General features: G+C 39.1%; 2 protein-coding genes across 2 annotated transcripts; both read left to right on the top strand.

Moving 5' to 3' along the window:
• Positions 1-1,176: 1,176 nt before the first annotated feature.
• Positions 1,177-12,389, top strand: stip1 (stress-induced phosphoprotein 1). The gene is made up of 14 exons (XM_075486348.1): positions 1,177-1,277; positions 4,013-4,222; positions 4,310-4,451; positions 4,754-4,895; positions 6,234-6,399; positions 6,489-6,615; positions 6,978-7,080; positions 8,277-8,397; positions 8,488-8,584; positions 8,673-8,797; positions 8,917-8,953; positions 9,039-9,142; positions 10,428-10,600; positions 10,697-12,389. Exons 1-14 carry the CDS (start codon positions 1,269-1,271, stop codon positions 10,767-10,769), a joined length of 1,629 nt encoding a protein of 542 aa, XP_075342463.1. The 5' UTR covers positions 1,177-1,268; the 3' UTR covers positions 10,770-12,389.
• A 378-nt stretch (positions 12,390-12,767) lies between these two features.
• On the top strand, positions 12,768-26,212 carry rps6ka4 (ribosomal protein S6 kinase, polypeptide 4). The gene is made up of 18 exons (XM_075486347.1): positions 12,768-13,758; positions 14,920-14,991; positions 15,796-15,863; positions 16,167-16,317; positions 16,517-16,632; positions 18,243-18,350; positions 18,445-18,525; positions 19,347-19,450; positions 19,659-19,809; positions 19,907-20,068; positions 20,299-20,424; positions 20,664-20,797; positions 20,942-21,035; positions 21,194-21,364; positions 23,166-23,357; positions 23,440-23,599; positions 23,767-23,930; positions 24,035-26,212. Exons 1-18 carry the CDS (start codon positions 13,671-13,673, stop codon positions 24,254-24,256), a joined length of 2,364 nt encoding a protein of 787 aa, XP_075342462.1. The 5' UTR covers positions 12,768-13,670; the 3' UTR covers positions 24,257-26,212.
• Positions 26,213-27,222: the final 1,010 nt, after the last annotated feature.

Here is a 27,222-nt window from a genome sequence, read left to right as displayed (position 1 = left end):
GTTTGTTGAAAAATTCTGTAAATACGGTGATAGCAGGTGATGCAGTGAAGCTTGGCAAATCTTTGACTTTTGTAAAGATATTACATTTTTAAGCTATAAAAAATATGACAAACCAGGAATTTAAATGTTTCTAAGAATGCAAAACATGATAATAAATGTGAACGTTGGTGCTTCGACTCAAGGCTTCCTCGAACCACATAATCGAAGAGTAGCGGAGGAAAGACACTGAACCACACGTTGCCACTACCGATGCGTCCCTCGGTGTGTGAATGAGTGTGATAGAGAATAGCACTGTGTAGTCTGTAACTTGGTATACATGAAGATGTGCTGTCTCTGTGAACCGTTTTGAGAGGTCGCCTTGACTAGAAAAGCCAGATATGCCTTAAGTCCATTTACCATTATAAAGTAATGCTGGATTGAGAAAGTTGGAAAGAAGATAACAAACATGTCTGTGCATGTCTGATCTCTGGAGAGCAAACAAATCAGCCTGCAGGTTGACACCATTACATCCCGGTTATTGATACTAATGTCATGGTCCCTCTCTTGTCCCACTTAGGATCCAGCTAACCTTATAGTTAATACAGTTAATTTAGGAGGACAAAGATCTGCAAAGAAGACAGTTAAATGCTGCACGCTTGAATTTGAAACAGTCTAATAATTCCAGGATCATGTGTAGACTTCAGGTGTGTGTTAGTCTTTCAAAAAGATAGAAATTAAAAAGGGACAAAGATTACAGGAGAACCAGCTCTGAGACTGAATTTTTGACATCCTAGATATGCAAAAGCCCCACTTTTATGTCTTATGTTTCATGTATTTGTGAATATTATTGGATGTGTATTTTCATTTTCTTTAAAAAAAAAAAAGCTTTTGTGTGGTATTCCAAAGTCTGTAATAAACAATCTTGTCCCATTTTTGAAAACTTGATTTAATCTTCCGTAAATCAATCCTTTCAATAGAACTCATTTTGTAAAAATGACATTGAATGGTAACGGAGATGGAATGTAATTTGATGTAATACAGAAATAGAAATATCATTGTGTAATATCTTCTATCTTGTGTAACACAAACTTGGGTCTGGTTCAACCTCGTCATTCTGGAAGTTTCAGTTCGAGGGGTATATATTGTTCGTTGTAAACCCGGCATGAGTAAGACGTTCAGCCACACGCTGATTGCGTATTTTCCTCATACCAAACTGGCAACTTGCAGACGTTGTTCAGGGGGAGGCGCTAGTTCGCAGTAGTTTCTGGAAGGAGCCTCATGCTTGAACCATGGAGAAAGTGAGTGTCCTGTGACTACCTTGATGTTTAGTTGTTTTCTAAACTAATGTGTCTTAGAAATATTGGTTATTTGTTGTAGTAGGATTTATTTTGTATTTCTTATTATGATTAAAATGGAGATAAGTGTCGTTGGCAGCATTTTACAATGAAAGATTCTACTGTTTGCTAACATCAGCAAGCTAACTTGTTAGCTTAACGTCATTCACTCTAGGCTGAGATTGTACTGTTGGGTTCGATTATATTACTCAACATAAAATACCTCGATAAAACTAGTCAATGAAGTAAAGATTTGAAATCCTACAAAAAAAGCTGGTCAACTGTTCATTTGTGCACGATTGTAGCTAATTAGCGGATGCAAACGACAACGTTGGCTGTTAAGCTAGCGTATTTATTACATATATGTCACGGCTTCCAACAATGAAGTTGTCATTGTAAGATGTGCATGCCAGTTTTGCCAATGCGTCTGGTTCTACTAGGCAAATCTGGATTCCAGCTCCTACTAATTATTCTTAGGGGAAAAAACTTGGAAGGGTAACCCGAGTTAGCTAAATTTCCGTGTCACAGCTATGAGTTTGTCATTTGACCGCCGTATTTGATTTGTGACGTAGGCGTTCAAGCCACAGTCACATTATTTTTTTCTAATGTTGTGCCTGAGAACTGATAGTATTAACTGCGGCAGTCCTTGTGTGGCACATGCTGCAGGAGTATTTTTGGATCGGCATCAGCGTTGTCTTCACCAGCCTGCACGCAGACCGGAGGATCATTCTAGATGCACACGCTGCCGTTATGGCGACCGCCGCATTTCGACGGCAACTGTTGCGACCACTTGAATTTCCCAATTTCCAAATAAAATTAATTTTGACATAAAGCAGTGGGCCGATTTGGGGTAGCTTGTATGGTTTTAAACTGAGACATACATGTAGTATGAGCTCTTTATAAAATCAAGAGAGGCCTGGATGTGTATAAATGAGGAAATACTTTGAGGAATTATTGCTAAAGCAGGACTATTCTTATTATTAGAAATTCCTAGAGGAATTATTCGGCTGCCATTCCTGCCCCTAACTTTTACACCCTCTTTATCACTACAGTTATTTTAATGCTACTACTAATAATTACTGGTTACATTATTTAATTGTATCAGGGTACAGTTCACTGTCTTTACCGATGCTTATGTGACCAGCTTTTCCTCATTGAGTTAGTTGTGCATTAAATTTACTTGTTTTGTTGTCTTGTTGAATAGTAGAAATTTTGATTTATGATAACATATTATTTGCACTCTAATGACTGCTCACATGAATGCCTTTTGTCTGTAGCTTACTTACTAATGGAAGCAGGCTGGGATATAACTTATCCCAAAATTAAATTATAAATTATAATTATGTGCTGCATAAAGTTTAAAGTTATCAGCTTGTAATAATTCATGAGGAGCACCTCATCTGTTAAATTTTTTCACTGAAGGAAAATTATGTTTAAAAAAAAGTGTTAAAATACATGTTTTATATTGAAAGTAAAACAACTGCACAAAATTTACAGAACAAATGTATTTTTCCCATTGTCCACGAAAACCCTATAACTACAGTGTGATCCTCTAACAAAGCTAGTTGCTAGTTATTTTGTCATTTTATTATAATCAACATCAGCCATGGATTATTTAAAAATCCGAGTATACAATGAAATAGTTGCAGAGTTATATCTGCAGTGTGTGCAGCCATGATAGGTTTGACCCTGTGGAATGGAGTTTTTGATTCTTTTTTTCTTTTTTTTTTGTATGAAAGAGCTCACGGTGAGTAGGCTTAGGGGATGACACTGCGTTGATTGAATACTGATTGGCAGAAAGTTAACATGCATGACACCAGCTACATTGGACAATTGATCCACATATTTTTCATCCAACCATTCTTTTTATATATATATATATATATATATATATATATATATATATATATATATATATATATATATACACACACACACACACCCATTTAGTCCATCTCAGGATTGCAAGGGTTCTGGAGCCTATCTCAGCTACTACCAACTAAGGGGCAGCACAATTCTATAATATGTAGATGTGTCTTTGTACAGCTGTACACTGAGAGCCCACAGAGGTACATTCAGACCACAGAAGCACAGCGTGCTGCAGATTAAATCTCTTTAATGAAATACTGACTATGGAGAGGATAATGTCTCCATTGAGCCATTTAGGTTCAGTAAAAGTGCCTCATTTGATATAAAAATATTATATAATCTATTTTATCACATGATCCCCCAAAAGTACAGCATTTTTACTTCTAGACATGACTCCAAGCTCTTTAAATAATTGACGCCAGCCACTGATTCAGCGTGTGTGGCGATCTTAGCCATAAATGCATAAGAGCCAGTGATGTTTCAGCTTAGATCAGGAGAAGTAGTAAAAGTGTGGGCAGAGCTGTTGCATTTTAAATGACCTGGTCTGTCATCATGTGACAAATTGGTCTTAATTGTTCACTCACATTTGATCTTGATATAATCTGTTTTATGTTTTCACTTGCAAATCAAAAATTCTGAGTAATTCCTCTTTGCATCCCTTTAGCACCTGTCTGATACGAACAGCTGAACGGTTGTCACTTTCTTTTTTCAGTTCTGCCAACAACAGCTGCAAATGATGTTCTCCCATCAGTCAGATCTATATTGGGAATTCTGTGCATGTGAATTCTGAGCTGTGGTATTGTAAATGTGATTGTTTGTGTGCTTTGTAGGTTTCAGGATTGAAGGACCAGGGCAACAAGGCTCTGAGTGCAGGAAATATCGATGAAGCTGTGCGTTGCTACACTGAAGCCTTGACTCTTGACCCGTCAAACCACGTTCTGTTCAGTAACCGCTCGGCTGCCTACGCTAAAAAAGGCAGTTATGAGAGTGCTCTCCAGGATGCGTGTCAGACCATCAAGATCAAGCCTGACTGGGGCAAGGTAAGCCTTTGTTCTGATAATATTCACTCAGATTTTTGGGACTAAAAATGAGTGTAATCTAAAAATAGTGCAACTTTGATCGACCAGGGTTATTCCCGCAAAGCTGCTGCATTGGAATTCCTTGGCCGGTTGGAGGATGCTAGGGGAACATACCAGGAGGGACTCCGCCAAGAGCCAAGTAATCAGCAGCTAAAGGAGGGTTTACAGAACATTGAGGCCCGACTTGCAGGTATGAACAAGAGTGTTTGCTTCTGTTCTTTATACAAATAAAGAGGCATAATGATGTGAAAATAGTGAGTCACTTTTCATCACTACGAGAATATTTGGCAATGGCTGCTTGTAGGATCTTTATGTAATTACACCTGCCCAAGTTTTAAAAATCAGGAGGTCTTGATTCATTCAGACAGTAGGCAAATAAAGGTTAAGGGATTAGAGAAAGCTGATGATTTTAAATCATATCAGTGGTGGATGTGTGTGTATTCTGAATCCATGTGTATGACCGCTGATGAAAATGAACTTCTGCTTCTCCAGAAAAATCGATGATGAACCCTTTCGCTATGCCCAACCTGTATCAGAAGCTGGAGACTGATCATCGGACCCGTGAGCTGTTGTCAGACCCTAGCTACAGAGAACTGCTGGAGCAGCTGAGGAACAAACCATCGGATCTTGGCACGTAAGTACATTTTCTAAACTTCGATTTCTTTCTTGACAGCTGATATGAGGCCTTTGTGCTGATATGCGATGTTTGCTTTTCATCAAACATACTGCTGTGCTGCATGACCAAACATCTCCACTTTGGTCTCTTGTGTCCAAAGGACATTAGCAGCATTCGGACTGTAGGAACCTTTGGCATTTCCTATAACCTTTAAAATCCACGGGGCCGTTTTCTCCCGCATTCAGACATACAGGAACTGTGGCACTAAAGTAACACGTCACTGTCGCAGACGGTTGCGCCGCATCACTCCCGACCTGGTCCCGACTCATGTGCGAATGCAGACTGAAACAGTTCCGCTGGGGAAGGACAGTTATCAGAACGAAATTCGAGGAGGACCGTTCTTAGAACGGCGTTCTTAGAACGGCGTTCTTAGAACGGCTCTGTCCGAATGTGGCTATTGTTCCAAAAACCTTGTGGTTTGTACAAATATCTTTTTCATCAACCGTATAATCTCAGAGTCTGAGATGTAGCTCTTGTTTTTTTGTTTTTTTTTGCAGTTTCTCTCAGCATTGCACAGTCTGACCTTGAGGTGAACTTGCAGGATAGTCCTCTCGCATGAAGATTTTTAACTTCCTTGAATGCTTTCCACTTGTGAATAATAATGGACTCCAAATAGTTTGGAAATGGCCCTTCTAACCCTTCTCAGATTGATGAGCAGCAACGAGTGCTTCTCTAAGATCACTGCTGATGTCTTTCTTCCTTTATATTGTGTTAACGCACCGGAATGATCCCCATCAGTAAACATGTTTAACACCTGCTAAAGATGATTTAAGTGCAATCGATTAGCAGCACCCGGCTGCTACTAGCCATCTTTATTTCTACGTAAGCAGTAGGAGTACAGTGTACACTTATTCTGCATTTCGGCCTAATTTTTATTCACTACATAATTACATTTAAGCCATTTTAAGGTATTAATGTCACATATGAGGCATAAGATTAATAGCCTCACTCTTTTGAAGCGATGGAGTTCAGTCATTCACACATTGCTCACTTTTCTGTTAACCTTCATCAATCTTCATTCATACATGCCTGTAAAAGAAATTGAAAGAGCTGTGGGGTGTGTGTGATATTTGCCATTCGAACAAGACTGGAAATTATTTAATATTAAAGTCTCATATCACCATGATAATTCATATTAGTGTTCAAATGTGAAAAGCACATGACATGAGACCAACAAGTCACGGTATATGAAGCAAATATGAATAAGATTAAAATTGGTGAGAATTTAAAAAAAAAAAAAAAAAAAAGGAAAACTGTGACGTTTTAATTGCAGTTGTGTGCGTTATTGTCGTGTAGGAAGCTGCAGGATCCAAGAGTGATGACTACACTCTCTGTGCTGCTGGGACTGAACCTCTCTGAGATGGAGGAAGAAGAGGAGCCCACTCCTCCTCCTCCTCCCAAACCCAAAGAAACTCAGCCACCTCCTCCCAAAGCGGAGGACCTCCCTGAAAACAAGAGAATGGTAAATTGGTTCATTATAAATTTTCGTGTCCTCTGATAATTCCCAGCTCTGAATTTAGTTAATCCCTTTTTGTCTTCCTTCTGTAACAGGCCTTGAAGGAAAAAGAACTGGGGAATGCTGCTTATAAGAATAAGGACTTTGGAAAAGCACTGAAACATTATGAAGAAGCAGTTAAGCATGATCCAACCAACATGGCTTATTTATCTAACCAAGCAGGTCGGTACCCTCTCACATTTGAAAACAAATACAAGCCTCACACATCCAAATAGGATGCATGCATTAAAATAAATGATGTCTTGTTATAGAATTGGTCCAGACGGTTATGATACATTGTGATTGACTGATTGAACTGCTGTGAATATCTAAATGTTGTGATGTATAAGTTTTCTGCCACTGCAAAACAGGTATAGTGTAACATTTTTAAAATCGAAATTAATGGTGGCTTGTTTGAAATCTTAAAAAATATGAAATTAAGTGAAATTATGGCCAAGCTGTTTAGCTCAGCTGACCTAACTTTTTAATTCCTTTTTAATTAAAAATGTTTTTTTTTTTGTTTGTTTTCTTCTTAATCATTTTAGCTGTGTATTTCGAGAAGGGAGACTTTGCGAAATGCAGAGAGCTGTGTGAGAAAGCCATTGATGTTGGCAGAGAGAACCGAGAAGATTACAGACAAATTGCAAAGTGAGTTTTTTCCCTCCTGCCCTTCTCCGTTGTTCCTAATGGGAACGAATCTCTTACGGGATTTTGCACAAGGCTGCAGAATATATAAACTACACCACCCACTATGTTTACTTAGGCATGTGATGTATTACCTCATGAATGATGAAATGATTTCTACTTATTCTGAGCCGCCATCCTGGTAAAGGCGACAGTAAGCCTGGAAGTTTGGGGTGATGGGTCAAAGAGAGATTTAGTTACCGTAATATAGATTTTGGACAAAAAAAGCAGTATTTTTAGACGGTGGGATGTAAAAGGTAAATGGCTTCACATGTACATTTATCCACCATAAGATTAGCAAACCTTCCTGATACATTGTTCAGTTCTCTGTGCCACCAAATTTGTACCCATGAAAATATTAACAGGATGAACTTGTATTCTGTTAACCGTACGTTTACACAGCACTAGAGAAATAAAAGTTAGTCTTACCAAAACCAGACCACTTTACTCGGCTATTAATAATGAATTAGATAGAGAATCATTCATAGCCAAAGAATGTTGCATTGCAATGAGGCAAATTGGACGGTGTGGCAGATGGATGTTTAGCACGTTTGCTTCTGATGAACTCGTCCATTCTCACACAGACCTGATCAGAAGGAGTCAGTTAGGTTCAGCATCATGTTGAGGTGACAAAAAAATAACAAATGTCTCGTATCAGAGACGATGGGCCTCTATGTGGTCAGCTTTCGGTTCCTGCATTAGAAAGGGGAACCATTATCGATCACTTCCCAGGTGTGTATGAAAAAATAAAAATCCAACAGCTGAATGGTTTGAACTTTTTAAAGAAATGTGGTGTTTAGTTTCTCAAATTTGCATTCTTATTTTAACCCAATGTGACCAAATAGTGACTTGATGCGGTGTTGTGTGGATACCACTCACTGATTAATGATCACAATAAATGTTTTCCGAATGAATTTGTGATTTTTTTTTTTTTTTATCTTCAGTGTGGCATCTTATTAAGCAGAACATCGCTCACAACCTTCTTCAAAGGTCTAAACGCTTAACTCAAAGCTCCAGAGCACGAGTACATTACTTTATACAGCCTGTGGTCGGGAAATGTTTTTTATTCAAAAAATGTGACCATTAGAATATCTGATTATTGCTCACTGATTTAAGATAAGCAATTGATCACAATCCGTCTCCTCCCCTTCTCTTTATAGGGCCCTGGCTCGAATTGGTAACTCATACTTTAAGCAGGAAAAATACAAGGAAGCAGTTCAGTATTTCAACAAGAGTTTGACGGAGCACCGCACTCCTGATGTCTTGAAGAAATGTCAACAGGTGAAGTGGCTTGAAAAAAGTTCAAAAGAGGTTCAAAATCCACCGCATCACAAGGTCACTTAAATCTTAATACTGTGTTTGTTTCTGCAGGCGGAGAAGATAGTGAAAGAGCAGGAAAAACTAGCCTACATCAACCCTGAGATGGCACTCGAAGAGAAGAACAAGGGAAACGACGCATTCCAGAAAGGTTTGTAGAGTAGTTTAATTGTGTTGATTACCACTTCGTTCTTAGTTGAGGAACTTTGTCAAAGGTAAGCCCTTCCTCCCTCTCGCAGGAGACTACCCAGTAGCCATGAAACATTACAGTGAGGCTATCAAGAGAAACCCCCATGATGCCAAACTCTACAGCAACAGAGCTGCCTGCTACACAAAGCTGTTGGAGTTCCAGCTCGCCCTGAAGGTAGAAAAGCTCATTTGAGCACGTTCATGTGATACTAACTTTAATTTAAGTGTATATTAGAAATTCATTGTAATATGACTTTTTTTGTTTGTTTGTTTTTCTCCCCTCCCCCCGGTCAGGATTGTGAAGAGTGCATCAAGCTTGAGCCCTCATTCAGTGAGTATTTTGCCAAATTTTTACAAAACATTTTTATTTGGTCAAATTATTGCTTGGCCAACTAATGTAAAACATCTGCCCCCAGTTAAGGGTTACACACGCAAAGGAGCGGCTTTGGAGGCCATGAAAGATTATTCCAAAGCAATGGATGCCTACCAGAAGGCCCTAGAACTGGACTCTTCTTCAAAGGTATTTTACAAGGCACCACTGAGTGAAAGATGTGTGAGGAAATGTATAGTTGTTGGCATGTATTTGAAGAAGATGGAGTAACCTAACAGTCTAGGAAAAAATTTTAGCCAATACCATTCTCATACATGGATTGTATCTGTGAAAACATTTCTAGAATTCTTCTGGACGGGCCCATCGCAAGAGGGCTGCGAGGCCCACGCTCAGACATGTGCATGTACATGAACCCAATGTCCCAGACAGATGAGTTGTAATGGACAAGTAGAATAACTTTGTCATTATTGTAAATAGCTCAGCTGGGATTTAGCCATTTTAGTCTTTCAATTGAAAACAATCAGCTTAACACGAAGTCAGATCAGCTGATGAACGAAGATTCTCGATGTGATATTATCTAAAAACAGTTGACATCATTTTAAAACTGCATACCTCAGACACATTCACGCTCTACAGTGATGCCAACAAGCAGATGCAGGGTCCTGAATCAAACATTGTGCAGTGCAACCTGGCTTTTTAACAATTTGCCTACCGATATTCAGCAATATGAGCAGGTTTTTGGGAGGAAATGAAGTTTCATATTACAGACGTTGATGCTATGTACTCATGAAGGGAATCGTGCAATGAATCTCTGTTTCCAGAGCCGAGAACAGTGAATGCTTTGGCTCTTGAGCACAACTTCATAGTTGAAAGATTCCCTTCAGTTCTTTTGTCTGGAGTTTATTAGCTTTTCAATTAGGAAAAATCCCTTAAATATCCTCAAATAGTGATAGACTTGTAATGCATTTATTACCTATTTCTATATAGCTTTAGCCATCCGTGCAGGAGCACATTTCACACGCCCCACGCAACTTTTCTGGCTCTGGATAGTCTGCATTAAAGAACACAATATTTTCTCTGGGGGTTTGTGGAGATCTTTCAGCTCCCTGAAAAAAAGAACTCTCGAATTCACTGAGTGATGCCATGATGTGTGCATACAACAGGTAATATAGTGAGAAAGCATATAGTGTGCGCGTGATGCTTCAAACTGTATGTTGCTTTTTACTTGTAATGTCGGGAATATGTCCACAAATAAATGATATTAATATATCAACATAAAAACAATAATTATTGCAGATTGGTGGGGAGCCTGATCTGCCTTTCGAGATTAACTAAAGAAAAGACATTTGCATTTGTACACAACACCCAGCACAGTGTGTCCTGCTGTGACGTGCATGTGTGAATAAGGACGAAGTCCCAACATCAATCTGAGTGCATTCTCATGTGTGAAACTGTCTCATTTGTCCACCTGCAGGAAGCTTCAGAAGGCATGCAGCGCTGTATGGTGAGTCAAGCCATGAGAAATGACAGCCCTGAGGATGTTAAGAAAAGAGCCATGGCTGATCCCGAGGTGCAGCAGATTATGAGCGACCCAGCCATGCGAATGATCCTTGAGCAAATGCAGAAGGACCCTCAGGCACTTAGCGAGTAAGTTGGCGACTTCAGCGTTAAACATTTCCGGCCCTGTGTTCAAACTGCATGGTCCAGATGGCTAGATTAAAATGTTTCCTGTTTTATCCACAGCCACTTAAAGAACCCAGTTATTGCTCAGAAGATACAGAAGCTCATTGATGTTGGACTGATAGCCATCCGCTGATGTGAGACAAGAGCCACATATGTGAGGAAAATTTCAAGACAAGAGTGGAACAACATGCAGATCCCTCAGAAATAATACATCCTCTTTTCTTGCCTTTAAAATTCTAAATTGCATTGTCCTTGGTCTCACTAGGACTTTGTGTGTATGTTATTTTTTTTGTTTTGTTTTTTCTTTTTTAAATGAGGTTCACAAAATTTAAATTGTGTTGGGGAGCATCTTGTATGTCTACTGGAAAACATCAAGACTTTGGGCAACTTGATAGGAAAAAAAAACAACTGAATTCACTCGGACAGATGCTGTTATACATCTTAAAATAAACATCACAATGCAGTGCATTGTCGTGCTCTGTGTTTAAAGGGGAAATCCACCCTAAAGCTGTTCTCATATTTGTACTGGTTCGCAATTTTAATAAATGAATCAAAAATGGAATATCTTGTGTTCAAGATCACAAGTTAAAGTTTTAAACATCTGTCCCAGTTCTGGACACATTTCTCCAAAGTTCAAGTAGGAATGGTGCTTTAAAGCCGAGGTGTCGGATTTTGTGTTACTAGGTGTGTCCTTTTTTTGGTCATGTCCTACATCTCAGTGGCAAAGCTCAATCTATCCCATCTATCTGCTGCTTTCATTCAGGTTTGGAAATTTCTCAGGCACCTGAGGTATGATGTCATGATTCTGATCAGCTATTGTCAGCTTGACAGTCACAGGTTTGTTAACTTGACAGGAGGTGTATTGACAAAGTCTGAGTAGATGCCATCTGACTGGCTTCAGCCTTTGCTTTGCCTCGAAACAGCTGCTCTACAAAACTGCCCGACTTTGATCATTCAGCACCATGGGAAATATAGTTGAAGGGTGGATTTACCTTTGTAAACAAGCCACTATTGGTTGAGTAACTATTTTCTCACTATAGGATAAATCTTAGATATTGACTAAATTGTCGGGAGCATTTAAGCCCTTATGCTACCTGCTATTAATCCCTGTGGTATATTACACCCAATCAGAGCAGTTCTTGAGGTTTATTTATGCCAGCCTTTTCTGATTTAGAGTGTCTGCTTTGCACGTGCTGGTGGTATCAATTCTCCCCTTTAGACTGTTTGCTCATCATTGGTCTTCAGGGAGAAAAATGTATACATATTTATATTTTTATCGCTCATTTTGCCACCACCTTTTGATACCTCAAGATCTGCATATTGTCAGTGTCTTTGTTCTCTCGTTTCAAAGGGAGGAGGGGGGGAATTACATGTTAAGAGTGGATATGTCTTCACTTTGTTTTTACATTCTATCTCTACATTTCTATATTACTTGTGATGCATAGCAGAAATGGAGGGTATGGGCATTTTTTTTTTCCAGCTCTAAATCCAATGTAATCATAAGCCACATGCAGCCAATAACTCCCACATAATGTAAAGGACGCTCCCACAGGAGGTATGATGTACTAATGGAAATTAGTTGTACACTGAAATATACAATATCTGAATGTAAATTAAATGTCGGGGGTGGTTTTGTCCTGTAAGAACATCAAAGTTCAGTACAGTTTTAGACTTTATTATCAAATTTGGGTCTAACGTGGTTTATGCCTTACATGACACAGATCAAGTATAATAAAGAGGTTCCCCATCCAAACTTTTGTGTAAATTGTAGTTGTCGACGTTTGTAAGCTAACTTACCCTGAACATTACATACATACTGTGAATAGATTTTGTACTTGTCTTGGTACGTAGAGCGCAGTTAAATGTATATAAACCAAAGCAGTTGGCGTAGAGGTCCCCCTAAAACGGAACTACCCAGACATGACCGAGTGGTAAAAATTTTGTTGCTGACCCACACGTCACATATTTGGTGCTACATGTTGAAACTGCTTACATTGATACGGTCAATAATTATATATTGGTTTCCCATTTCTCCTATGCATGAAAACTGACTTAACTCCGCAGCTCGTACTGATAAAAAGTTGACTGGTCTCGAGTAATATCGCTCCGCCTACTGATATTGCTCACGTGACTGGCCGTCGCCCAGGTTGTGTCGAAAGCATCCTGGTGTTAGCAGTTTACAGGCTGCTGATACGAAATTTAAAGTGAGCTGTAAATATATAGACTTTTTTTTTTTTGTCATGGGCAAGTCACTTGTTTGATACTAGTGGAGACTTAAAGGGCAAGGGACTATTCTAACTGTCGTTTTCCATCATGTCTTATTACTCGTATCTGAAGAGGCCAGTTAACATGGCTAACAGACCATTAGCGGTTAGCTAATCGTTCAAACTTTGACGGGCAACTGCAGCTATTCGCTAGCTAGCTGCTAATGCTTCTTTACCAATTTACTACTACTACGCAATCTAGCTTGATAGTATTTGTTGTTGCTATAGCTGTTTTGCTAATTAAGTAACGAAGGTGTTTAAAGACAGACCATTACCGCGTTGGTCAATCGTCTCCTTAAAAGTAGAATTAACGTCACTCAGTAACGTCTATCTTATGAATAATTACTACTCTTTAATAGCTAATGCTAGCAATAGCCACTTAAACTGCAACAAACACACATCTATTGAGAAACATCGAAGCTGTATTTATCTTCCTCCCCCGGTTATCGTGAAACGACTACAGCCTTTGAAGCAGCAGGAGTTTGAATTGGAGCACATCTGTGTTTTCTGATTGATTTCGGCCAATCACACGAGAAAACAAAACAATGCTAAACAGCAGGATGTCAAACGAATGGGGATTAACGTTAGGGCAACAGCGTTGTCTCGAAAACACAGCTGTCAAATCAAGTCGGTAATCCGTGTGTTTTCTTCCAATACAGCCACAATAGATTATTTTATATACATTTATACATAATAACGCGTAAGAGAGGTGGCACCCAGGTATATTATAATCGGTCTGGACAGCCTTTATTCTTCTTTTCCTTGAAGTTATGTCTGGGGACGCATCAAATAGCAGTGATGACTCTGATGGGAAAACTAATGAGAGGGCTTGTACTGTCAAGCACCAAATCACCAATGGTAAGTCAAATTTAAACTGTTTATCAGGTTATAAACGTGGGATGCTTAAGATCATTCGGTCATATAACGATGCTGTGTTGCTCTTTATCTTTTTCTTAAAAACAAACAAACAAGCAAGCAAAAGACAAGTAGACATTTTGGAGTAGAAAGCACCAAGGAGTATGAAGCAGCTGTGATTTGAATCACTTTAATCACTGTTGATATGTAGGTTGACAGGTACATCCCGTAAATACAAATGATCTGCCGGGCATATTGGACACGTTTTGTAACCAAAAATAAGAAACATGACCCCCAAATTAATGAATTAATTCCATGACCCCTGAATTAGCACCGTGTCAATAAAGAAGATTTAAAGTCAGGTTTTACAACTTCATCCTTGATGCGCATCAAATGCTTTTCTTAGATTTCTAGTCTTGTTATCATAAAGGAAAATCTAAGTAAATTGTTAGATGATGCTCATACCAGAGCTATGTCACAAGCTTTTCCAGTGGATGTCAAACCAAAGATCTGCGATTATGTGATTATTCTTCATACAGGTAGAAATGTTGTTCTTCAGTCTGAATACCAACTGGTTTTTATTTCCTCATCCCTCTTTATTTGACACTTTGAATAAACTATCTGACCTAGCTATAATGTTAAGTCAATGATTTTATGGTAGTGTAATTATTTTCTATTATTGTTTCTTTTGTGTAATCGTATTTCTGCTATTTAATTAGTGGGGATAATATAATTAGTAAGGACAGCTTGGTGTACACTCGACACAAAGACCAAAAAAAAAAAAAACATATTTAAATGTCTTAACAGAAACCTTATTATATATATATATATATATATATATATCTCCCAGAAATGGAAGTTTAGTCTAAATTCAAAAAGAAAATGAGACTGGGAAATCCAAACTCCCTCCATTACATTCAAAATAAAAAGCTGAATCAAAGAGTTACTGGTTGTTTTTCGTAGCAGTCATAAGCAAATTAAATACTACATTAATTAATATCTTTATACAGAACAGTGCGGAAGGCTAAATTGTTCTAAGTTGTTCTAAGTTGTTATACCAAAGCTTAAAAATATTGTTTTCTGACTGATGCATTGACTGTATCTCTTTCAATTTTAATACACTTGTAAAAGGGCTCTAAAAGTCTATTTTCTTTCCTCTACTAGCTAACCTCACAGGTCACACTGAAAGGGTTGGCATGGAGAACTTTGAGCTGCTCAAGGTCTTGGGCACTGGAGGTAAGCGTCAACATGAAGCCTGACATTCTGTATATGAAACACAGATAGAGCTGTTGTAAAGCCTGAAGAAAAACTTTACTAAGACATCAGTACGAGGTATTCTCAAAGCTAACACGATTTAATCGTCTTAATAAGTAGTTTAAGGGCAGAGAATTTATAATTAATATTCATAGGCTGCAAGTGGAAGTACCCTCGAGGATGCGGAGGCAAAATATTTGTCATTCATATCATGACTGAGGGATTGCACGGTATCAAGACGGGAATCAGAAGTATCTAAATGTTAGAAGATAGACCATCTGTTGTGGGTATCTCTCATCCCAGAGTTTAATACCTTTTTTTTTTTTTTTACAGCCTATTTCTATCAACAAAACAGCTCTTGATTCAATTTATTCTGCAGGAAGGCTTTTGCATATGTTTTGAAGTGGTCCCATATCTAATTAATGTGTGATCCGATGGTGATTCTTCATTGCGATGGTGAAAGAATTGGTTGTTCAGTAATCACAGTAATGGTGGTTGGATCCCCAGCCCCTCCATAGATCAAAGAATCCCTGAACAAAGCACAGAAGGGTATGGGTTAGGGTTAGGCCTTCGGTCGTGATGATAAGGGTTAGACTAAGGGGCGAGAATCACCACAGAGAAAAAAAACAAGTTTATATGTGCGTGGAAAACACTCTGTAAATGATGTTTTAGAGCACAGCTAAGGTTAAAAGGTACTTAGTGCAGACTGCTTGTCATTTTGCTGGTTCAATCTCTACTAGCTGTAATTTGAATAACTCCAGAAAATGTTTGTTTGTCTTTTTCTAGCTTACGGAAAAGTGTTTTTGGTCAGGAAGAACAGCGGTCATGATGCGGGCCAGCTCTATGCAATGAAGGTAACATTTAGATTCTCAATATTCAATTAATGTGATTAGAATGCAGCACTGAGATAAAAATATCAGTTACTGCTCCGCGCTGTTCATTGTATACGTGGCAGTAGTTTAAATTTTGCTTTCGTTCGCTATTTACTGTAATTGTACACCACGTACTTCAAATGTTTCTCTAAATGACAGACCGCTAAGTGAAGTTTGATTGAGCTGCCATTCACTGATAAATATATTTATCCTGTTTTTAAAAAGTTCAGATTCTGATTATGAATGTCCAGATGAATGTCCATATATTTTTCTTACTACCCCCAGGTCTTAAAAAAAGCAGCTATTGTTCAGAAAGCAAAGACAACGGAGCATACACGCACAGAGAGGCAGGTGCTGGAGCACATTCGCCAATCTCCCTTCCTGGTCACGCTTCACTACGCCTTTCAGACTCAGAGCAAACTGCATCTCATCCTGGGTGCGTCCTAAAGCACCAGAACTTATTATGGAGAATCCTTTTAACTCCTGAAACACTGAATATATGTTTGCTTTACGTTTCTGTCTTACACTGAATGTCTGTTTGTTTGCATTTTGTGCATATTGTGTGTTATTTCTGTAATTTCTCCGTCGATGGTATCTACTCAGACTTTGTTATTTGTCTGTGTGTGTGACTCCAGACTACGTGAGTGGCGGGGAGATGTTCACTCATTTGTACCAGCGGGATCACTTTTCTGAAGAAGCGGTGCGGATTTATATCGGGGAAATAATCCTTGCTCTGGAGCACCTGCACAAGGTGAGTGTTTCTCATTTCAGCTTTAAAACATGAAACTTGATTTATCAAATATTCACCATTAATAGGCTTGTAGACACCACACCGACATATCAACGAAACAGCTTATTTTATAGCTTTGGTGTGGCCAAAACTTATCCATGGTTAAACAAATAAGGATTTCATCTTTTGACTATTTGACTTCATCATTACATCGATTGTTTGGTCAGGAAGTACCTTCTTGCACTCTCTATTATGTGAAATACTCACTAACTGAAGGAAATGGTTACCTAATAATGTTACAAAAGTATTTCAGCAGTAAATTTTGCCCAAATCTTGGAAAACTGCCGTGCCATGAAATTATTATGCCTCCATCTTGCATGTGCAAGCTGTCCCAAAGTTCCAGCTATCAGTAGGTGTACTAAATTCAGATGTAGCATTCAGATGAATTATTATGAGGTGGTACATTCTCCTCATGCTGCCTTTTATGCGTTGCTTCATCACATTTTGTGACTCTTATTTATTTAAGTACTTTAACAGTTTAACTGATCACCAAAATAAGACTTTAACTGTTTGATCTGAATCCCTTTTCATTAAAAAGAAATATGTAATGGGTTATAATTGGCTGAACATAACCTCAAAATGGCTTAAATTGAACCATTACCTTTTCTCAGTAGGTACTGTATGTAGAGATCTATGAATCTACAGATTAGCACTGCTTTTACCCCTTATTACTCTCTAGCTCTCCCACTACATGCATTAAAACAAAGCATTGGTCAGCATCACTGAACTGTGGATTTATCAATTAGAGAAACAAACAAAAAACGCTGAATGACCAGTATGTAAGTCAGAACATCCTGGAAAACAGAAGAGAAAAAGTCTGGAGCACATTCTGCAAAACTTGGAAGCTCTTGGTTAAACAGAACTAAAGGAAATTGTCATCACAAGCAAAGAATTTTTGACGCGTTCTGAATCTTTTGTAGTATCAGGAGCTGCCGTTTCCTTTCAGTAATCTTCCTCTCAGCTGCATCAGATTTTCTCAGCTCCATCCATGTTTCTGCCATACTCGACTCCGTGTCGTTTTACCTGCGACTCTCAGAGAGTCTGTCCAGGTCATAGTGGAGAAAAAGAGCAGTAGAGGTGAGAGGATGGGTTGAGATGAGATAAAAAAGAGTGCACATGGACGGTATGAGCTTGACTTAGCTACGTTATTGTCAAATAATGTGCTGGTAAATGTATTTACCAACACAGTTAAACCTTAGTTAAACCTCTTACCCTGCTCTGCCATGTAAGCCTTGACTGTACGTTGACAGAATTGGTTCATGTTATGCTTCTTTTTTTTGGGGTATGACACCCTGGCTGTTTGAATCCACCCTGTTAAGCCTTTTATTAGTACACTGCAGGGTTTAAGGCTTTTGCTCCAGTTTGTGCTTTTCGTGCTGTTTTGACGAGTGTTTTTGGATGACAAAATTGACACGATTGAAACTGGAAAATGTTGTGATGTCTGAAAGTAAAAATTCAAGTTTTGGTTAGTTTTGTCATCTTTGCTTTGAAAAAACTTTGTTTTCCTTTGTGTGCACTCTTCACAAATAACTGTATTTCATATAAATTTTTTTCACTGTGGTTTCATGCAGCTTGGGATTGTGTATCGAGACATAAAATTGGAAAACATTCTTCTAGACAGCGAAGGCCATGTGGTATTGACAGATTTCGGGCTCAGCAAAGAGTTTCTGGAAGAAGAGGTATGTAATACAATACTACAATGCCTACATAGGAGTGTGTGGACGCATGTGCAGCACAATGATGTGTGGAATCTTTCAATTCTCCTCATTACAGAAGGAACGAACCTACTCTTTCTGTGGCACCATTGAATATATGGCTCCTGAAATCATCAGGGGGAAGTCTGGGCATGGCAAGGTAAGTATTGGACAGTCTGGCCACAAACACTGTTTTGTGGTTTTGAAGTGTCAGGTGTAATGTGAAAATTATAATTAACCCATTCAAACCATGAAGTATTCTTAAAAACAAGCATCGTCTGAAAGCAGCCTCCTGAAACCTGAGGAATAATTTGATAAACTGTCCATTAAAACCTTTATTTCCAAGCTACCGACATATAAAATAAAAACCATTTGACTGAACATACCTTCAGCTTTTATGGTAAATGATCGACTTCACCGTTGCATTTATCAATTAAATGGCTGAGAAGATAAAAACACAAACATCCCTACAGGTCTGAAAGGAAGGTACATGCATATGTTGCATCTATTCTGGCTAGGTGGATATTCAAATGTTTCTGGAAGATGGGGAGATTAATTTGGATTAACCTGTTAAGACACAATGCAACATATCAACGTTTGCATGCCTCGTCTTTTCAAGCCTGGTATAATGCGAGTTTGTTTTAGATGATTTGTTGATTTCAACACAAAGACCAGCTTTTCTTTGTTGAAGCTGATGGACCACCTGCTGCGTACCTATTAGAATGTGAAGTGCAGATGCACGGGCTCAGCTCCAATCAGGTCTCGTTCACATTAAGTTATTCTCCTTGCTTTCTCCCTCTTTCCTGTTGCTATCGAAAACGAAAATAAATTTGATGAACATTGTGGTGTAGGCAATTAAAGTTGATTGTTTAAAATGAAAGTGGTTTTAGAAGGCAATCAGTATCATATAACACAACCCAGATCTCCCATAGTAAATACCCAGTGGGTGCTTTAACTTTTCTTTTGTTGTTTGTTTCCCAGTCAGTAGATTGGTGGAGCCTCGGGATCCTGATGTTTGAGCTGCTGACGGGAGCATCTCCTTTCACCTTGGAGGGGGAGAGGAACTCCCAAAGCGAGGTGTCAAAGTAAGTGCTCTTTTCTCTATCTCTGTAAATCTGATTCAGATCCTACAACAACCTGCTACATTGTAAAATCAGCAGCAATGTTCTACTTTGAACTAATTGATCAATATTCAACAGGTTGCAAATGTATTCCTGTTTTAGATTTAATCGGATATTTCATTTTGTGTAGATATTTGATTTATTATGTTTTTTTTCCACCCCTGCTTCTCAGGCGAATTTTGCGCTGCGATCCACCATTCCCATCTATGATTGGACCCATTGCTCAGGACCTGCTGAAGAAGGTATTGGTGAAAGATCCCCACAAGAGGCTGGGCTCTGGGCCACGAGGGGCGGAAGACATCAAAGCTCATCCTTTCTTCAAGGTCCTTAACACTTACACAGTCACTCAGATATTTCTCTTCCTCTGTAACTTCCATTTATGCGTCTCTAAATTCCCGTCTGCTTTTTGGTTCCGCACAGGGACTGAACTGGGCGGACTTGGCAGAGAAAAAGGTGTCGAGCCCATTCAAGCCAGAACTGAAGAGCGAACTTGATGTGGGCAACTTTGCTGAGGAATTCACTGGGATGGATCCCGTCTACTCTCCTGCGAGCACACCCCCAAGCACTGACCGCCTTTTCCAGGTCAGCCCTCAGTGTCTCAGCCTTGATATTATGCTATGCCCATGTTATGTTTCCACAAAAAATTCCATGCAACCACCATTGGAAATATTACTACTTTCGGATTTAGTAGGTGCAAGCTTGATAAGAAAATGAATTCACTCTGTTAGCTGCATTTTTATACATCTTCCCCCTTCTGTTTCTTGCTCAGATCAGTACTATCTCTAACAGCAAACGCCTCTCCTCTCTTTTAGGGTTACTCCTTTATCGCCCCTTCCATCTTGTTCAATAAAAACGCCGTCATGGGAAGCTTGGTAGAATCACAAGTGGGAGCTGACCGACCTGCATCGTCTTCTGTTCAGCGCAGTGCAATGTTAGAGGTATGGATGTGGGCTTAGACATCAAGTTTTGCTCTGGGTTTAAAATAATTTGAGCAGCAAGTTGTTGCTTTATGTTAAAGTCACTCTTGTAATGATTCAAGTCTTGTTTATTAACAGACAGGAAGGAAGACAACAAGAAACATTAGTTTATTAGGCAAAGGTGGCTTTGCCTTATCTGAAAGGATCGTTTCTAAGACCTCAGCAAAGCTCAAAGCTCATTCTGCTTGTTGTTTGTTTAGGAATCTCAGTTTTTCCAGCACTATGAGCTTAATCTTCATGGGCCACCGCTAGGTGAAGGTAGTTTCTCTGTGTGCAGGAAATGCAGGCACCAGCAAAGTGGCCACGAGTATGCCGTCAAAATTGTCAGCCGCAGGTGAGTGGACATGTGATGCTGCTAAACTGTGCGGTTTTAATGACTCTGTGCTTGACTCTGCTTTACTGTCATCAATGTTCCACCAGAGCTACTAGCCACACATGAGCCTTTTTAACATTAGATGTGTGCTTTTATTTTTGTTAGAATGGAGGCAAATACTCAGAGGGAAATTGCTGCCTTGAGGCAGTGTGAAACTCACACCAACATTGTCAGACTGTATGATGTTTACACTGATCAGGTACGAAGACTAACCACATGTACAACTACTGATAATAACTTTAAAAGTGAAAAATGCATTTTTGCTACTGGTTTTAAAGATACAAACAATGTAAGGTTTAGCCATGCATCAAAATGAATACATGAAGTCTTTTCTTTGCTTACCTCCTTCTCTTTCAGTACCACACATATTTGGTGATGGAGCTTCTGCGAGGTGGGGAGTTACTGGAGAGGATCAAGAAGAAGAAACTCTTTGGTGAGGCAGAGGCCAGTCAGCTGCTACAGAGCCTGGTTTCAGCCGTCAGCTTCATGCACGAGGCCGGAGTTGTGCACAGAGATCTCAAACCTGAGGTGGGTGGTGATTTCAAGATAATAAACCGATATAAAAAGACGGATATGACCAAAAAACAAACCTGTTTTATTAAATATCTGAACATCCTGGCTTTGTAAAACATGCCTAAAAAAATGGAATTAAACTAACTTTCTGCCTTTTTTTTTTGGAGGAAACAAATTGTGGAACCACCTTGTAATTTGCATTTTTTAAACAAATACCCACACAAGTCTAAATATGCAAATGAGTCTGCAGTGAAAGGAGTGCGTTTGCATTAACTAAACGAGCCGGTACATCTGGCTGATTGACAGGCTGCAACAAGAGAGCTGTCAGTTACAACAAAGCAGAGTATTATGAAACTCTTTCAAGAAGATAATTCAACTCGGTGTGAAAAAAGATGCCGGTTGTTCCCAGAAGGAAGAAGTCAAAGCATCAGGAATGAAACCTTCAAACAATTTGACTGAAAATAGAAAACGCTCAACAAAAGATGTGAAAAGATAACGGGCACTGTGTTTGCGTCACTTTGACAAGAGTCAATGTTTAAGAAACTGGCTGAAGGATATGGGATTTGCAAACCATCACTAACACCTAAAGAGATGAAAACAAGGTTACAGAAGCAGTGATGGACTGTGGATGATTGGATGAAAGTGATATTCAGTGATGACTGCCTGGAGAAAACCAGCAAATTTCCACAATCATTGATGATACGGGGTCGCTGTCATGTGAAGGACCAGGGGAGAAACAGTCATTATCTCTGCAGTTAATGCAAAGGTGGAGAGACTTTTTTTCATTCCATCGATCAAAAGGAGGTTTGATGATAATGTAATTTTTCAAGATGAAAATACATGTTTGCACAGAACAAAGAGAAAATTTCTTCAGGTGAGCCAACTCAATGCCACGGCCAGCAAACGGTTTGGGTCTCAGTCCAATTGAAAATTGAGAGTGGAAAACGTACAGTAAAGCTGATCTGCCAGCTGCTATACTCTCACTGGAGCACTCTTCTGATTCTCATGAGAAAACATCAGTCCAGTATGAGTGCAACAATGATTCTGATAGATTACATTGGGCCTGATAGCTCTCTGTGTGTCCTGTGCCTCTCCCAGCCAGGCAGAAAAACAACTGTAGCCAAACAGGTTTTTTGTGGTGTGGTTATTTTGCAACATGTGATGTAACCAAGGCAAACACGGTGAACTTTAATGTCTGTGTTGCATCATTTTAAAAAGTAAATGCTGCAGATTTTTCACACATGCTGTCGATCCTGCGTCTTTAGATGTGTGTGAGATTCAATTAACTGAGGGCAAAGGCTTTCACTTGGTATGTATCAGCTTCAGATGACAGATGGTAAGAATCAGTCGGAAACATTTCGATGCCTGTAGTAACGGCATAAACCTTAATTTCTTTTAAGCTGATATAAATGCATGAACTTTTTTCTGTCGTGACTTTTTTTCTACATCTTTATAAAACAGTTCCTTTTCACTGTTGAGTTTGCATTTGTATACAGTATCAGCAAATGTTGAATCATTGTCAGATGAGTGTCCTGGAAATATCCCCTGACCTCAGCATATGATCTCATTTTTCCAAACGCATTTTTGGGGCCTAATTTGAATAAAACTACCATCTGTTGGCCATCTGCTCCGACTTTGCACCACTAACTACATTGTCTTACAAAGAATTGAACCACTCGTAGTTCGTAGTTGCAGATGTTGTTGTTCTTTGCAAAAAGTGTGGAGAGGTCTTTGCTCTGTTTGGGAAAATTGAGATGCGCATGCTAAAGAATAACGAGAGGATCATGGTGTTTTTTTTTGTTTGTTTGCCTTCCAGAACGTGCTGTTTACAGATGAGGGCGAGGACTCTGTGCTGAAAGTAATAGACTTTGGATTCGCGCGCCTGTGCCCAGCGGGCAGCGCTCCCCTGCAGACTCCATGCTTCACCCTGCAGTACGCTGCACCGGAGCTGTTTGAGAGTGCAGGATATGACAAATCCTGCGATCTCTGGAGTCTTGGGGTCATATTGGTAATTTAGCCTGTGAAAGTTGATCCTCTCACATCCGTCTGGCTAACTGAAATGCTAATGACTCTGTATGTGTCTTGAATAGTACACCATGCTGTCAGGCCAGGTGCCGTTTCAGAGCAAGCAGCGTGGAATGACCTCGTCGTTTGCTGCAGACATCATGCAAAAGATAAAAGAGGGCGATTTCTCTTTGGAAGGGGAAGCCTGGAAGGGCGTATCGGAGGCTGCCAAAGAGCTAGTCAAAGGTATGAAGTTTAGTCATATTTGTAGCTCTTCTGTGGATGGTCAGTGAAACCTGATTGTTTTTGCTGTTTCTGTGTCGCTACTGGAGAAATTTCTGCTTGGCTGTCTCTTCCTGTTTTGCTTGTTTATGTCTCTGTGCCTGCTTTGATGTGTCACCCTATGATTTAAGGCCTACTGACCGTGGACCCAGAGAAACGTCTCAAACTCTCAGATCTGAAAGAGAACAGCTGGCTGCAGGGTGAAGCATCCATGTCCACAACTCCTTTGTGCACTCCAGATGTGTTAGAGTCCAGTGGGCCTACTGTCCGCACCTATGTCAATGCAACGTACAAAGTAATGGCTTAGGGTACTGAATATCTCAAAGCTCTATGAATAAATGTTGAACAGATGAATATAAGGCATTTCCTTTCTTTTTTGTTGTCACCCTTTCAAACCAGGCTTTCAACCGCGGCAAAAGGGAGGGTTTTTTCCTGAAAAGTGTCGACAACGCTCCCCTCGCAAAACGACGAAAGCTCAAGATGACGAGCACAGGTGTGGAGACCCGATGGAGTTCATCCTCGTCCTCCTCCTCCTCTTCCACTTCCTCCTCAGCCTCTGCAACGGCATCCAAAGAACAGCCAAAGCAAACTGTGTCCCCAAAGCAGAGCAAGCCGAAATGACACGGAGAACCGCGCGGAAATTAAGTGGTATGTGCCGGTACCGGCAACACAATGTCCTCCAGTGGTCGGTTAGAAAAAATAAATGCTGACAAATCCCAACACTGGTTTAGTTTTCAATGCAAAGCTAATTTTCTCTTGTTTAACAGTAGAATGTCTTCATTCCTTCTGCCATATTCTCCTCAAACCAAACGTGTATTTTTCTTCATTTTGAGAAGATGTGGCCTTGAAGATTTTAATTCCTATTCAGTATATGCTCAGCATCATTTGTTTCTCCTCACTGTGGCTACAAAACAGTGCCTGGCTATATAGGGGAAAAAGGGAAAAAGGAGCCATTCATGAGCAGAAGCCATAGACGTGGCAAAATCGGTGAATAGCCGTTTTGGAGGCACACATATTTGCACGTAGCAGATGAACAGTCCTTCCAGTTATTTGTGGGCTTAATGCTTTGATTGTTCGAACTAATCATTTTGTAACTCCGTCACGGATGTGGAAAATTAGCAAAAAGTTGCAAAAGTCAAGCCACAAGTACTGTTCGACATATTGGCACTCCTCTGTGCAGGAAGCGGTTTCATGGGAACTTAGATTTATTCTCAGTTTAATTTGAGTACAAATCTAGCTGTTTGCACTATTGGTCGATAATGTAAGATTGTATAGGACGAATAACGCTGTATTGGGATTTTAGTTTTGGATCTAGTTTTGAAAGAGTGCTGATCATCAGTCCTAAGGGAGTCACTACAAGCTCTGGATCCAGTGGAACTCTTTTCGGAGCTCTAGTCTCGGATTTGCGACTGGAGGGGTGTTCTGATAAAACGATCGAAATTTTCACTTGAAGTGTTTTCAGTTGTAACCGTGTCCAACAGTAGCGACTGTGTAAAAGACATGAAGACGAACAGTTATGACACATTCTTGTCATACTCGCTGTATATAGCTCTTAACTTTGTGCCGGTCTGAAAATTTCCAGCATGCAAATCTATTGTAAGAATATTTTCTATATTTTGGTATCTCTGAAAGATGAAAGAATTGTCACTTGGGTTTTTTTTTTTTTTTTTTTTTATGCTGGAAAGTGCAGTTTGAGTGTTTGCACGTAGATGGGAGCAAAAATATGGGTTTTGGTTTATTCAGAGCAGACGATGCCTCGAGTTTGTACATTATTAAATGAAAAACAGTTTTCTGTTGGCCTCAGACCAGCAGCCACGTGGGGCTGATCCAGTGAAACGTTTTTCCCTTTCTTTGTTGAGATCCTGTTGTTTCACCGGGGCTGGCTTTAGTCTTTTTTCCTGAGGTGATTTTAAAAAAATTCATAGCTTTGAAATTCAAATTATGTTCCACAATGAGATGTTTAATTGTGACTTTTAGGAGACCATCCTGTGAAAGAAATGCATTCACACATCATGATTTTGAGCAAAAAATAATGTATGTAATGATTGATGAATGACAGCTGTTTTAATGGTATTTCAACCTCTTAATGTAATACTGATTTTTATTTAACCTTTTTTTTTGTTTTTGTTATTGTTGCCGTCGATTGATCAGTTAAACACAGCTTTAAAGGTGCTTTCACTGATATTTATTACGTCATTGATTTTGATGCCGTGGTGTTGGGATTAGCATCATTTGGCTCTTGTTGTGCATCTGCCACATGGGCGTGCACGTGTATATGTGTGTGAGAGTGATGTTTCTGTACCAGATGAAGCATTATTGCAGGTTACTGTATTATTTTCCTTTTTGCCAATGATGCCCTTTAACAGGTGGTCGTTTGTATTTGAACTTTGATATTTTTACTTTTTGGAGAAAAAAAAAAAGCTTTTATTGGTGTTGATTTTGTTGTCATAGGTGACTTTTTTTTTTTTTTTTGAGCATTACACTTTTACTGATATGCACTGTCTCTGATGTCGTAACTTGGAATTTATGTTTTGCGCCAAGATCTTTGGTGCAAAATAAACATTACTTTTAAATAGACGTTTAATTGCTTGTTTTGTTGTTTAATTGGTTTGTAATTTACCTGAAAACGTCTGTGATCAGAAGGTCACTGAGCCTGATGTGTCTTTCTGTAAAAAGATGTCACCCTGAACCTCCTTTTGATTGATATTTTGGATACGTTTCTTCTCATTCCATCATTTGTTCACCTGAACATTTACCCCCGGCCCTTTACTTGACGTCGACCCCGTATCATCAATGATTGTGGAAATTTGCTTGTTTTCTTCAGGCAGTCATTTTTATGTTTCATTGGACCTGCACCAAACTAAAGTTTCAGCATCATATCCTTGTCCAACACAGATATATAATTCATCACTGAATATCACTTTAATCCAATCATCCACAGTCCATCGCTGCTTCTGTAACCTTGTTTTCTTCTCTTTAGGTGTTCGTGATGGTTTATTTTTGGCTCTTCTGCATGCAAATCTCATATTCCTCAGCCTGTTGCTTAAACATTGACTCTTGTTGCTGCCCGTTATCTTTTCATATCTTTTGTTTTCTATTTTCAGTCAAATTGTTTCGAAGTTTCATTCCTGATGCTTTGACTTCTCCCTTTGTGGACCTGAATGTTTCCCTTTTTAAAACCTTCCCATTTTGTTTGTACTTTATCTGAGTTTTAGACACGGCACGACACCCAGCATCTTTAGCTACTCTCCGAGTTGAATTACTTTAGTTTAAAATCCTTTCCATTGTTTCCAATGACAGTTTTCTTGTTTCCTGTCAATCAGCCAGATGTTACAGCTTGTTAAGATATGGAAGCACTCTTTTCACTGACTTGTGCATGTATTTGTTTCAGAAATGCAAATTATTATTATTATATGGTTCCATGATTATTTTCCCACGATGACAAAAAAGACAAATTACATTTCTTGATTATTATTTTTTCAAAATATGTTTTACCCAAACAAAGCTGTTAAATAAAGTTTTTGACATATCTGTTATTATTTTAATTTTAATTTTTTTTATTTTTATCTACAAATGAATGCAGCTGA

Source organism: Odontesthes bonariensis, chromosome 16 (assembly GCF_027942865.1).
Source record: "Odontesthes bonariensis isolate fOdoBon6 chromosome 16, fOdoBon6.hap1, whole genome shotgun sequence".
Taxonomy (NCBI): Eukaryota; Metazoa; Chordata; class Actinopteri; order Atheriniformes; family Atherinopsidae; genus Odontesthes; species Odontesthes bonariensis.
The sequence above is the reverse complement of the archived record's forward strand: the minus strand, read 5'-3'. Positions and strand labels throughout refer to the sequence as shown.